At 63.9% G+C, this 11,542-nt stretch overlaps 1 protein-coding gene and 1 non-coding gene across 2 annotated transcripts; one reads left to right on the top strand and one right to left on the bottom strand.

Moving 5' to 3' along the window:
• Nucleotides 1–18: 18 nt before the first annotated feature.
• Nucleotides 19–91, bottom strand: Trnam-cau. The gene has a single exon. It is a non-coding gene; the product is annotated as a tRNA-Met (tRNA).
• A 4,024-nt stretch (nucleotides 92–4,115) lies between these two features.
• On the top strand, nucleotides 4,116–9,763 carry Map1lc3b (microtubule associated protein 1 light chain 3 beta). The gene is made up of 4 exons (XM_042702211.1): nucleotides 4,116–4,242; nucleotides 6,211–6,266; nucleotides 8,279–8,385; nucleotides 8,759–9,763. The coding sequence occupies exons 1-4, from the start codon at nucleotides 4,203–4,205 to the stop codon at nucleotides 8,931–8,933; spliced, it is 378 nt and encodes a 125-aa protein (XP_042558145.1). The 5' UTR covers nucleotides 4,116–4,202; the 3' UTR covers nucleotides 8,934–9,763.
• The last annotated feature ends 1,779 nt before the right edge of the window (nucleotides 9,764–11,542 follow it).

Below are 11,542 nucleotides of genomic sequence, written 5' to 3'. Positions count from 1 at the left end.
AGGCAAAAACACTGCGGATGCCCCGTGTGAGGCTCGAACTCACGACCTTCAGATTATGAGACTGACGCGCTACCTACTGCGCTAACGAGGCTCCTGGGCGGCCGCTCCGCCGAGCTGCACTTGGAGTCTCCCGGCCGGCCGCACCTGTGCGCTCCTGAGAGCGGGGCCGTGCGGCCGGGGCCGGGGCGTGGCGGGCGGGCGCGGCGGGGGGCGGGGGGGGAGGACGGTGAGCACCGGCTCCCATCGTCGCGATCCAGGGAGGGCGGCCGCCGGCGCTGCTCCGCGTGCCCCTCCCGTACGCCGTACTCGCTCCCCACCGCAAAGGCCCGCGGCGAGGGAGCCTCAGCCCTGCTCTGGGCCGCGGCGGCCTGCACGGCTGGCCTGAGGACCTTCCAGCAGTGTCCCTGCGGAACGCATCCGGCCCCCGCCGGACCGGGTCTCCCGCCCGGCTGTGTGTGAGTCAAACGCGGCCCAGGGCGCACTCCTGCCAGCCCAGGCTCACGTACACAGACCTTGTCTCAAAATGTGAAAAGAAGGTGGCCTGTGTGTGGCCCACCCCTGCGACTCTAGCTGCTCGGGAAGCCGAGATCTGAGGATCCCGGTTCGGAGCCAGCCGCGGCACGGAAAGTCCAACTCCCTACCGAAAAGGCTGGAAATGGAGTTGCGGTTCAAGTAGTAAGACCGCTAGCCTTGAGAGCAAAAGGCTCAGCGGCAGTGACTCGGCCCTGAGTTCAAGTCCCACGACCAGCACAGACACGCACGAAAGAACTACAGGGAAACGTCAAGCGCGTGGCTGAGACGGGCCGAGACGCTCACTGCGGCCAGGGCCAGATGGGTAGGGTGCCAACCCGGAGCAGAAAAGCCCAGCAACGCCCCAGGCCCGGAGCTCAGCCCCGGGGCGGGGATCAGACGGTTCAACGGCTGGAGGAGGAAGCACCCGAACCCACCGGCTGGTGGATTCCAACCGGCCCTGGTGAGACTCCAACGAGGGAGGAGCAGAGCGGCGCGAACGCGTCACCGGGTGAGGCGCACCTGCCGTGGCCTGGCGGGGCCGGGACGCGCCCTCCGTGCGGTCGCCTGGCGAGGGCGGTGGTCCGGGTCTCAGAAGAACGTTTGCAGGGGGCTGGCTAGGCTCCATCCGTGGAAGCAAGGTTACACGAGCCCGTGTGCACGGCTTAGTGATGGACGTGTGTGTGCAGCTCCGAAGACTAAACGGGTAGGGAGCTCCGGCGGTGAGGGCGCGGGAGGCGCGGGGCGCAGGGGTGCGGGGGGGGGGGGCGGGCCCAGGGAGGAGGGGGGGGCGCAGGGGCGCGGGGGGGGGCGGGCCCCGAGAGGAGCGGGGGGGGGGAGCGGGCCCCGGGAGGAGCGGGGGGGGGCGGGCCCCGGGAGGAGCGGGGGGGGGGAAGCGGGCCCCGGGAGGAGCGGGGGGGGGCGGGCCCCGGGAGGAGCGGGGGGGGGCGGGCCCCGGGAGGAGCGGGGGGGGGCGGGCCCCGGGAGGAGCGGGGGGGGGGGAGCGGGCCCCGAGAGGAGCGGGGGGGGGGGAGCGGGCCCCGGGAGGAGCGGGGGGGGGGCGGGCCCCGGGAGGAGCGGGGGGGGGGGCGGGCCCCGGGAGGAGCGGGGGGGGCGGGCCCCGGGAGGAGCGGGGGGGGGGGAGCGGGCCCCGAGAGGAGCGGGGGGGGGGAGCGGGCCCCGGGAGGAGCGGGGGGGGGGGCGGGCCCCGGGAGGAGCGGGGGGGGGGCGGGCCCCGGGAGGAGCGGGGGGGGGAGCGGGCCCCGGGAGGAGCGGGTGGGGGCGGGCCCCGGGAGGAGCGGGCCCCGGGAGGAGCAGGGGGGGGGGGGCGGGGGCCGGGCCGCGGCGGGGCCGAGGCCGGGGCGGGCCGCGCTTTCCCGGTGCTGGCTTCCGAAGTGTTCTTGGAAGTGAACCGCGGTGCCCCGCCACCACCCAGCCGTGCGGGACGTGGCGCCCGCGGGAGGCGCGGGTCACCGCGGCCAGGAGGGAAATGAAGCAACCCGCGCCGCGCGGACGGCCCGGCCGGGACCCGACCCCGACCCCATCCCGGAGCCCCGGAGCCCCCGCGGCTCTTGAGCAAGCCTTGTTTATTTACTTCTTCTAAAGAGCAGGGGTGACGTCATGACACCGCGGACGCTTGGCCAATAGACGCTCAGAAAACAAAACCGGCGAACTGTCTCTTCCAATCACAAAGGGAGGGGGGCGGGACGAGCGGCGGAGGCTGCGGAGCCCCGCGAGTCTCCGGCGCCGCTCGCCCGCCATCTTGAGAGTGGCGGGCCCGGACTCGAGCCGCGCCTCGGGCCTCAGTTTACACCGAGCAGGGCGTGCGCGCGGCGGGACGCAGCCTGCGGCTGTGGCGTCATCCCTGACCTTCGGGAAAATGGGTGCGTCTGGCCTTCCAGGAGGGGCCAGAGGACAGGGTCCCCGGTTCGGGGCCGGCCTGGCCAGCGATGAACTGGGCAGGGAGCCTCTCACCTGTCATCCTGGCTACTCAGGAGGCTGAGACCTGAGGATCGCGGTTCAAAGCCAGCCCGGGCAGGGAAGTCCGTGAGACTCCCATCTCCAATGAACAGTGGCTCCGGTGGTAAAGCACTGGGCAGGAGTGGAAAAGCGCAGCCCGGGACTGGCGCGCACATCTTTAACCCACCCCAGCCAGCCACGCCCAAGGGGTCGGTCTGCCCACGGCCTGGGCCTTGGGGTGGCTGCGATTTGTTTCTCTTGGGTCCTGTAGGAATCCAGACTGGGCCCCAAGGGGAAACCCCTGCCTGCCAGACCCAGCCTGAGACCGACGGCCACCTCTTTACGGTAAGCACCTCCCAAGTCCCGCCCTGGCTCCTCCGGCTAACCTCAGGCCCAGGTCAGACCCCGACGGAGGCCAAAGCTGGCCGAAGGCGTGATGACGCCCGGGGCTTCCCTGTCTGTGGCCGGACCAGCTTCCTACCGCCTGGGCGTCTCAGGACCGAGGGAGGACCACCGGTGACCCTGCTGGACACCCCAGCCGACGGGGGCCCGGGCCCCTTTGCACTGATTTCCGGGAGATTGGGCTGTGAATAGAAGTTGGTGCTCGGTTCGTCACCTCGGTCTTCTGTCTGTCCGGTGGAGGTGATGCTCATGGGGTTCCTTTAGGGTTTTTCCCAAAATCGTACAGGGATGGGGAGGCGGGGTTCCCTAGGTTTTGGATGGGGTAGAATTAAAGCAGCTTTGCAAATGTGGACATTCGTAACTCAAAATCACAAAAAGCAACCGTGACCATGAACTCTAGTCCCTCCTTTGCCCGTCTCTTCGCCCGGACCACACAGCAGTGACATCTGCCCTGAGAAGCCCCTGTTACAGAGCAGTGCTGTAGAAAGCGCCCCTTCTCTTACAAAGAAGTTTAGGCCGAGACAGCTTTCGCCATCCGTCCATACTTAGGCGCCACGGTAGTACGGTCCAGAAGAGAGAGCCACCTCCAAAAGGGTAGTAAGCACGTGCCAGGTACGCGGTACAAAGCAATAAAGCCAGAAACACCTTCCAGAGCGTGTGGTGTGGGGACCCCACATCACGCAGTAGGGCCGGGGGCGGCACCCCGAACCAAAGGTGCACCCTTGGAACTTGTACGAGGACACCCAGAACTGCAGCCCCCCCCACCTTGAGGGCCAGACCGTTGGTCTCTTCATTGACTGAGGTAACCACTGATTTGCAAGATCGGGCTGATCTTCGGCTGCCCCAGGTCTAAGACCAGCCTGCTGCCCCCGGGGTCGCAGGAGGCAGCCGGGGCGGCGGTCCGGCCCGGGCCAAGCCCCCTGGGGCGCGAGGCTGGGGCTTCCGACGGGAGGCGCGCTGCGCGGGACCGGTCCTCCCCCACCCCGGGCCCTCAGCACGGGTCTCGGGCTGCCCTCCGCCCGTCTGCACCCCACCCCGCCCTGGAGGCCGGCCGCGCGCGCACGCGCGCCGACCGAACCCCGGGCCCCGCGGCCCCTGCAGGAGGAGGCGCGGGCACGGCCCGCGCGGCGCATGCGCGGCGCCCCCCCCCCCCCCCCGCGTCGGCACGCGACTCCCGGGTTCCGCCACGCCCGCCATGGCCGCCGCCGCGGCCCGGCCCCGCCCCGCCCCCGGCGGCGCGACGTTGGTCACCTGACCCCGCTGCGGGCGGAGGAGACACAAGGGGAGACGCCGTCGCCGCCGCCGGACCCGCCGCCTCCCGGACCCGCACCATGCCTTCGGAGAAGACCTTCAAGCAGCGCCGCACCTTCGGTGGGGACGGCGCGGCGGCGGCGGGCGGGCGGGGGCGCGGCGGCGGCGGGCGGGGGCGCCGGGGCCGGGGGCGCGGCGGCGGCGGGCGGGGGCGCCGGGGCCGGGGGCGCGCGGGGCCGGGGGCGCGGGGGCGCCGGGGCCGGGGGCGCGCGGGGCCGGGGGCGCGCGGGGCCGGGGGCGCGCGGGGCCGGGGGCGCGCGGGGCCGGGGGCGCCCGGGGCCGGGGGCGCGGCGGCGGCGGGCGGGGGCGCCGGGGCCGGGGGCGCCGGGGCCGGGGGCGCCGGGGCCGGGGGCGCCGGGGCTGGGGCGCGGGCCGCGCTCGCCTCCGCGGGGAGCCGGTGTCCCGCGGGCCGGGCCCGGGGCCGCGGGGGGCGCCGCGCCGCCCGGCCCCGCGCGGGGCAGGCCGCAGTCTGCGCGGAGCCCCGCCGGCCGCCGGGGGCCTGGGCCGCGGGGCCGGGCCGGGCCAGGCCGCCCGGTGGGGGTCGCCCAACCGCCCCGCCCGGCGGCGGCGTTCTGGGCGGCGCTGGAACGGCCGCCGCGGGCGCGCGGGCCTGGAGGGGGGTGGGGGCGCGGACCCCGGGGTCCCCCGGGCCCTGCGGGCGTCTCGGAGGTCAGAGCCGGGCGGGCCGCCCGGGCCCGCTGCTCCAGCCCGAGGGGTCACGGCGCGGGGCCCGGGGAGGGCCCGGTGGGGAGGCGGGGCCCCGGCGCGGGGCCGGGGGAGGGCCCGGTGGGGAGGCGGGGGCCCCGGCGCGGGGCTGGGGGTCGGGGGGGCGCGCGGCCGACCCCAGCCTCAGAGGGGCACTTGCAGACTACGGTGCACGCGAGCCACGGCGCCACTTCCGGTTTTCTGGGGGTTCATTGGAGATGAGTCTCCCGGACTTCACTGCCCGGGCTGGCTTTGAACCGCGATCCTCAGGCCGCAGCCTCCCGAGTAGCTGGGATGACCGGCCTGAGCACTGGAGGCTGCCTGGCTAAGGCACATTTTTTTAATCCAAATGAAAAGAGTGAGCTGGGCGATGGTGGCTCTCACCCGTAATCTGACTCTTATCTCCAGTAAACTACTCCAAAAAGCTGGAAGTAGCCTGGTGCCTGGGGCTCAGCTGTAATCCCAGCTACTCAGGCTGAGAGCTGAGGATCACGTTTCAAAGCTTCACAGGCAGGAAAGTCTGTGAAACTTTATCACCAATAAACCATCAGAAAACCAGAAGTGGCTCAAGTGGTGGAGCGCCCACCTTGAGCACAGAGAGGCTCAGGGGCAGAGCTCAAGCCCTGAGTTCAAGTTTCAGGACCTGCAAAAAAAGAAACTGATGATGGAAGAGTCAATTGGTAATAGAACATAGCATGTTATGACTCCACTTTGCCATATGAGTGCAAGCCTGTCTTTCCTGTGTCACACTGGAGTCTAGTATAGTTGTTAGGAATACAGAATAACCGGAAAAGCCTGGACATGCAACTGTGGCTCATCTGTGCCAACCTTGAGCACAAAAGCTCAGAGACAGCACCCAGGCCCTGAGTACAGGCACCAGAAAACACACATATATATATACACACACACATATACATATATACACACTATGTATATACACACACACATATGTATATACATGAGTGTGTAAATAAGCAGGCTGGGCACGTGGCTGAAGTGATAGCATGCCAGCCTGTGATGCAAACTTGAGGCCTTTAGTTCAAAAGCCTTTCTGCATACACTTGCACACATGTGTATGTGCAGATGCTCACATGCATGCATGCTTTGTTACAAGCAGTCCATCACTCACAGGTCCTGGCAGGAGGCAGCCACACTGACTGAGCCGTCCGGTGGGGGGTGGGGGTACCGGTCTGCACTGCCCGTTAGAGCACGGGCAGATCCAGGAAGCCTCTTGGTTCTCAAGCAGGATGCCCTTGGCTCTGAGCTCTGCGCCTTGAGTGTTGAGGTTTGAGGTGAGGGTGCTCATGACCTCTCCCCTTGCAGAGCAGCGAGTAGAGGATGTGCGACTCATCCGGGAGCAGCACCCCACCAAGATCCCGGTGAGTGATCCCTGCCCGCCCGGCCTGAGCCAGGGTCCTCAGCACCCATCAGACAGCAGCGCCGTTAGCTGCTTACCTGGGAACTTGCGGCCTTCCGCCAGTCACGTTAGTCATTTGTATCGTTACTATAAAGGTGACGCACAGTGGGGTTACACAAGTCAGGTAAAGAATCATTTCTTTTTGGACAATGTCATCCCTTCAGGTGGGTTTTTTTTTCCTTTTGTAGTGCTAGGCGTTGACTTTGAGGCCCTGAGAACACCAAGCCTGTGAGCCCCCCCAGCCCGCCCTTTTATTATGGGAAGGAGTTGTCCTGTTCCCGCCTCCCCCCCGCCTTGGTATTGGGGTTTAAAACCAGGGATTCCACTTGCTTGCCCAGTGTGTGCTCTACCACTTGAGCCTGCCACCTCGTAGCCTATTTTGGACTTTCCTCCTCGATCTCAGCCTCCCCAGAGCCTGGGGGTGGAACTCACCTGACTCCTGTCGTCTTGGTCCCCAGCCATGTTTGGCATGTCAGGTGGCCAGGCGTGCCTCTCTCTGCGTGAGGTGTGGAGCAGGTGACCTCTGCGGCCGGGCTTGCGTTCCAGATGCAGCTTCAGAGCTCCATGGCCTGGGGCGTGTAGCCAGGCCGTGCCGGATCAGCACCGCAGGCAGAGCGGTGGAGCCCACCGGGTCAAGTTAAAAATGCCACCGAGGGGCTGGGAAGGTGGCTCAGTGGTAGAGCGCTTGCCTTGCCCGGGGTTTGATTCCTCAGCACCACATAAGCAAAAAAAAAAAAGCCGGAAGTGGTACTGTGGTTCAAGTGGTAGAGCGCTAGCCTTGAGCTGAAGAGCTGAGGGACAGCGCCCAGGCCCAGAGTTCAGGCCCCACAACCAGACCCCCCCCCAAAAAAATGCCAGCGAAGCCACCCAAGGGTGGCTGGTGATAAGCAGCCCGCTATGTTGCAGGTCACTGAGAGGCTCCACTCCCACGTCCTGTCGGTGCTCTTGTGTTTTCCTTTCTCACTGGCTTCTCCAGATTAGGAGGAGGAGGAGCCAGGGGGGGCGGGCGTGCGCGCTGCCGCGACGTAGCACACGAGCTCTCTGCCTGCTCTGGTGTTGCACAGTTTGTCCTCGTGCTGGGGTCAGCCGGCTCCGGCCCGAGAGCTTCCAGGACAGGGCTGCGCGCAGGGCGCTCCCTCCTCTTGCTCCCAGCAAACCCACGCCCGCCACCGGCCTACTTGAACAGTAGTAGTCTCTGCCCCTGCCCCGGTGGCACCTCTGCTGGAGCTTCATGCTCTTGTTCTACAAACGTGTCTGCCCTTCCCCACGCTCCTGACACTGGCACAGCCGGGGAGAGGGCCAGGCCTGCCGGATGCCCTAGGGCAAAGGCCTGGCCACCAAGGAGCGGAGCCACGGCCTCTCACACAACCACACTCCAGTTCTGTGACGTTCCTCTCACAAGGGAAAGGACCAGGGAATTCTAGACAGCACCTCCAGATGTTTCTAAGGATGGCCAGGACCTGCTGGCTGCAGCAGGCAACAAGAGCGGCGGGTGCCGAAGCGACCGCTCAGCCCCAGCCTGTGGGTTCTCAGCAGGACAGCTCCCAGGCTGGTCTCCTCCCTCACCCCAACCCTGCCCGGGCAGGCCAGGCCAGGCCAAGTGCACGCCTGCCTCTCTGCGGACCCCGTGCTTCCCGAGGAACGGGAAGCTCTCCCTCACCACCACCGGTGTCACACACCTGTAATGCACACGGAGGGGCAGGGCTGAGAGCTTGACGCTGAGCCCCTGCGTCCATATCATAACTTCATGGTCCCAAACTCGGACAGGGCTGCAGGATGTGGAGCGGCGTGGATGTGCCTGGTGGTGGCTTTGTCGCGTCACTTTGCAGGGGACAGGCCAAGCCCGAGTGTGGTCATTGTCCAGTAAGAGCCAGGCTGGTCATTGTCCAGTAAGAGCCAGGCGCAGGCAGGTGGTGATGAGCTTATCGGTGTGCTTGTCGGCGCCGTGCTTTAACCCCGCTCTGGCTCCTCTAGGTGATAATAGAGCGGTACAAGGGTGAGAAGCAGCTGCCAGTCCTGGACAAAACCAAGTTCCTGGTGCCAGACCACGTCAACATGAGCGAGCTCATCAAGATCATCAGGTACCGAATTCCTCCATTTGCCTTTGGTTCTGACAAAGCCCCTGCCGGCCTAGTGACCCTGTGAGCATCCCGCTGGAGCCCTGGCCCCTTCTAGTTCTTTCTCTTGAAAACCCTTCAAGTTACTCGTGTGCAGCCAAGCTGAGAGAAGGCAGACGCAGGCCTAGCTGGACAGTGGCCCCCCCCCCCCCCAAGAGACACCTGTCACACTGCACGCACGCAGCAGTGATTGTAGCCAGTCCCCCTCACAAAGCAGTAGGTGTCATGGACAAGGTCTTGGGGCAAAGCAGGGGGGGGCGGGGGGGGGGGGAAGAAGGCTGGTCCACATGTACCTTGCTGACTGTCTGTGTGTCTGTCTTCCGACTGCTCCCCACAGAAGGCGGCTTCAGCTCAACGCCAACCAGGCTTTCTTCCTCCTGGTGAACGGACACAGCATGGTGAGTGTGTCCACGCCCATCTCAGAGGTGTACGAGAGCGAGAAGGACCAGGACGGGTTCCTGTACATGGTGTACGCCTCCCAGGAGACCTTTGGAGCCCTGCTGTCAGCGTGAGGCTGCCACAGCCCGCTCAAGGGGGTTTAACCCTTCCCAAGGAAGAAAAGGGATATCCCACATGCGACCGGCCAGTCCTGCACAGACCCTCGAAACTGCCCCACCGGGCTGTGAGGTTCTCCTGTATTTCAGCAGAAAACCTGAGTTCCGTGTGAGCGCTCTGCTTTGGAGAACCGTTATTTAACCTAGGCTTGTTTTGTTTTCAGATCTTAGAAGTTTAAAAATAAAATACTTTGCATCCCAAGTTGCCAATAAACCAGGCCTGAGCTCAAGTTATTTTAATGCTCCTTTTCTCCCCCAGTAGCTTGCAGCTCCAGCAGCAGCAGCCAGGCGGGGTTAGAGCCCACCACCTCTCCGCAGGTGTGTCCCCAGCCGCCTTCCCGAGGCTGGAGGCCCGCGGTCCGGCGGAACTCCCTGCTGCTCTGGCTTTGCAGAGACAGAGACAGGGAGAGCGGGGCTGGCCTGTGGGAATGGGGCTGCAGTGGGCTTCCTCTCTGGCCCAGGAGGGAGCACTTCCCTGCTGGGCTGAAAGCCATGGACCCAGCTTTTTTTTTTTTTTTAATGTTAAGTGTGAGAATGTTACCAAAGTTTCTCACCTTTGTAAGGGCCGCTGAGTCCCAGTCTTCCTTTCAGGTATGTGTCTGGAGGAGCTACCTCCTGCAGCCAAGGGGCCTTGAGCCGCCTGAACGCCCCCCCCCCCCCAGCAGCACGGGACGCCCAGTGTGTGTTACAGTATGTATATTCTCAGCCTGTTCTGTTAGCTTGTGTATGTTGTATCAGATTCTTGTATCTACTGTGTCATCAGTACAATTCCTATAATACTGCTTAAAAACCAGCCATGCCGATGGCCACCCTTAAACACTTCCCCCATTTAATGCTCTAAGTGAATAAAGGCATTACTGAAACTGCATGGAAGCTGCTTCATGGGACCCGCCAGGAGCTTGGGAAGGTCAGTGGAGGGAACACCCAAAGCCCCAGAGGCCCTGGCTCACACCAGGTCTCTCAAGAGGTGGGAACAGACACCTGCTAACCCGGTGCCAGCCAGCCAGCCAGCGGTGCACCAGGGACGTCGGAGAAGACCCACGCGTACATGGAGCTCTGGGGCCGTACAGGGAGTGGCACTGCTGGGTCTAGGACACCCACTTGTGGAGGACGCGGTCCCTAGTTTTACACACACGCACACCAGGCTGTTTGCTTCCCAGAAGGGTGGGTGGGGCTGTTCCCCCACTTCTGTGAGGACACTGGCCTGGGCAGGTGAGGGGCTGCAGACCAAGCCGGGAGCAGCGGTCTTGCTGGCCATGGGACGGAGGCGGCTCCAGCACCTATAAAGTCAAACACTGAGACTTTCTGGAATTTTTTATTTTCAGTACATTAAATTTACTCATAAAAACATTCTAAAAATGTACAATTTTTCCTTTTTAACAAAGTATAATAAAACATAAAAACCCCAAAAACAGAATACTTGACATTTACAATTCAAAATCAAATTAGAATATTAAATATTTACAAAACTATATCTTTTAAAAATATTTATAAAGTTACATGCAATTTTGTAGAATTGACAAAAGAATGGCTCAAAAATGGGAGGATTTTCCTTCATTCCTAAAAACAAATGTCCAGTAGAAGCTGGGAAGGTGTTCGGTCTCGGTACCGAAGCCTCACTTGGTGTGCGCACAGACTGGCCCGGCTCCTCAGGGACTCCCCTGGGCCCTCGCGAGGCCCCGGGTTAGCAAACAGCGACCTGGACCTTTGGCCTCCACCAGCACAGTATGTGGTGTTCTAAAATATTGCAAGTGTTGATGAAAGATGCCCACTTCCACTCGGACCTTGGGACTGCAACAGTAAAGCCTGTGCAGGCCCGAGGCTCTCCCAGCCCCGTGGTCTGTCCTTCAGGAGCGGGGAATGGACAGCCCTGCCCTGCCCAGCTTCCACAGGGCCATCCTCGGGGAGGCTCGGGGGGAGCCTTTAAGACTTCAGCAGGTAATGCCGCCAGTAGCCAGGGTGTAAAACCAGCATGGCACCAGACCAGACACCAGAAAGCAGGAAGAGTGGCCCGGAAGCCTGGGGTCACCAGAGTGCAAGAGGGGCCGTGTTCGCAGACGCGTGGCAGCACGCACAGCCCTCGAAGGTCCTGCCACTGCCACAGCCCCGGCCGCCAGCGTGCAGCGCCGGTCGGGACCCTCTCAGGACTCCGTTACACGCCGACGCCAGCCGTCCCCGGAGGGCAGACCATGCTGGCTTTCTAATACCCAGTCATTATCTGCACGGAGGAAAGTCTTCTATTCATTTTAGGTGCCAGCTCTACTTCCTCAGTGCTCTTCAGCAGTGGGGAGTTTTAGCCTGAAATACTTCCCAATCTTCAATATTACCATGGAATAAAAATGAGAAAATAAGGTAAATTGAAAAAAGAAAGCAAAATAGCTGTTTTATCCCAACACTGTGCCGTCTACTCCCCGCGCCCCGGCAGAGAGCGAGGCCAGCCAGCAACACAGCCGGCTCGAGGAGCCGGCCCGCCCGCAGAGCGCGGTGCGGCAGAGCGATCTCAAAGACGTGATGCTAACCATGGACGGGGTCTCCCGCCGAGGGCCCATGCTCTCCTCTCCCAGCCC

Source organism: Dipodomys spectabilis, unplaced genomic scaffold (genome assembly GCF_019054845.1).
Source record: "Dipodomys spectabilis isolate Male_0828 unplaced genomic scaffold, ASM1905484v1 ptg000318l, whole genome shotgun sequence".
In the NCBI taxonomy this organism is placed as follows: Eukaryota; Metazoa; Chordata; class Mammalia; order Rodentia; family Heteromyidae; genus Dipodomys; species Dipodomys spectabilis.
This window is presented reverse-complemented; position numbering and strand designations above follow the sequence as displayed.

Excerpts from the sequence above, each read along its gene's own strand:
- Map1lc3b (XM_042702211.1), top strand. The coding sequence starts at position 4,203 with ATGCCTTCGGAGAAGACCTTCAAGCAGCGCCGCACCTTCG. Across the intron at positions 4,243-6,210 it reads CAAGCAGCGCCGCACCTTCG|AGCAGCGAGTAGAGGATGTG; the intron begins GTGGGGACGGCG and ends CTCCCCTTGCAG. Across the intron at positions 8,386-8,758 it reads GAGCTCATCAAGATCATCAG|AAGGCGGCTTCAGCTCAACG; the intron begins GTACCGAATTCC and ends TGCTCCCCACAG.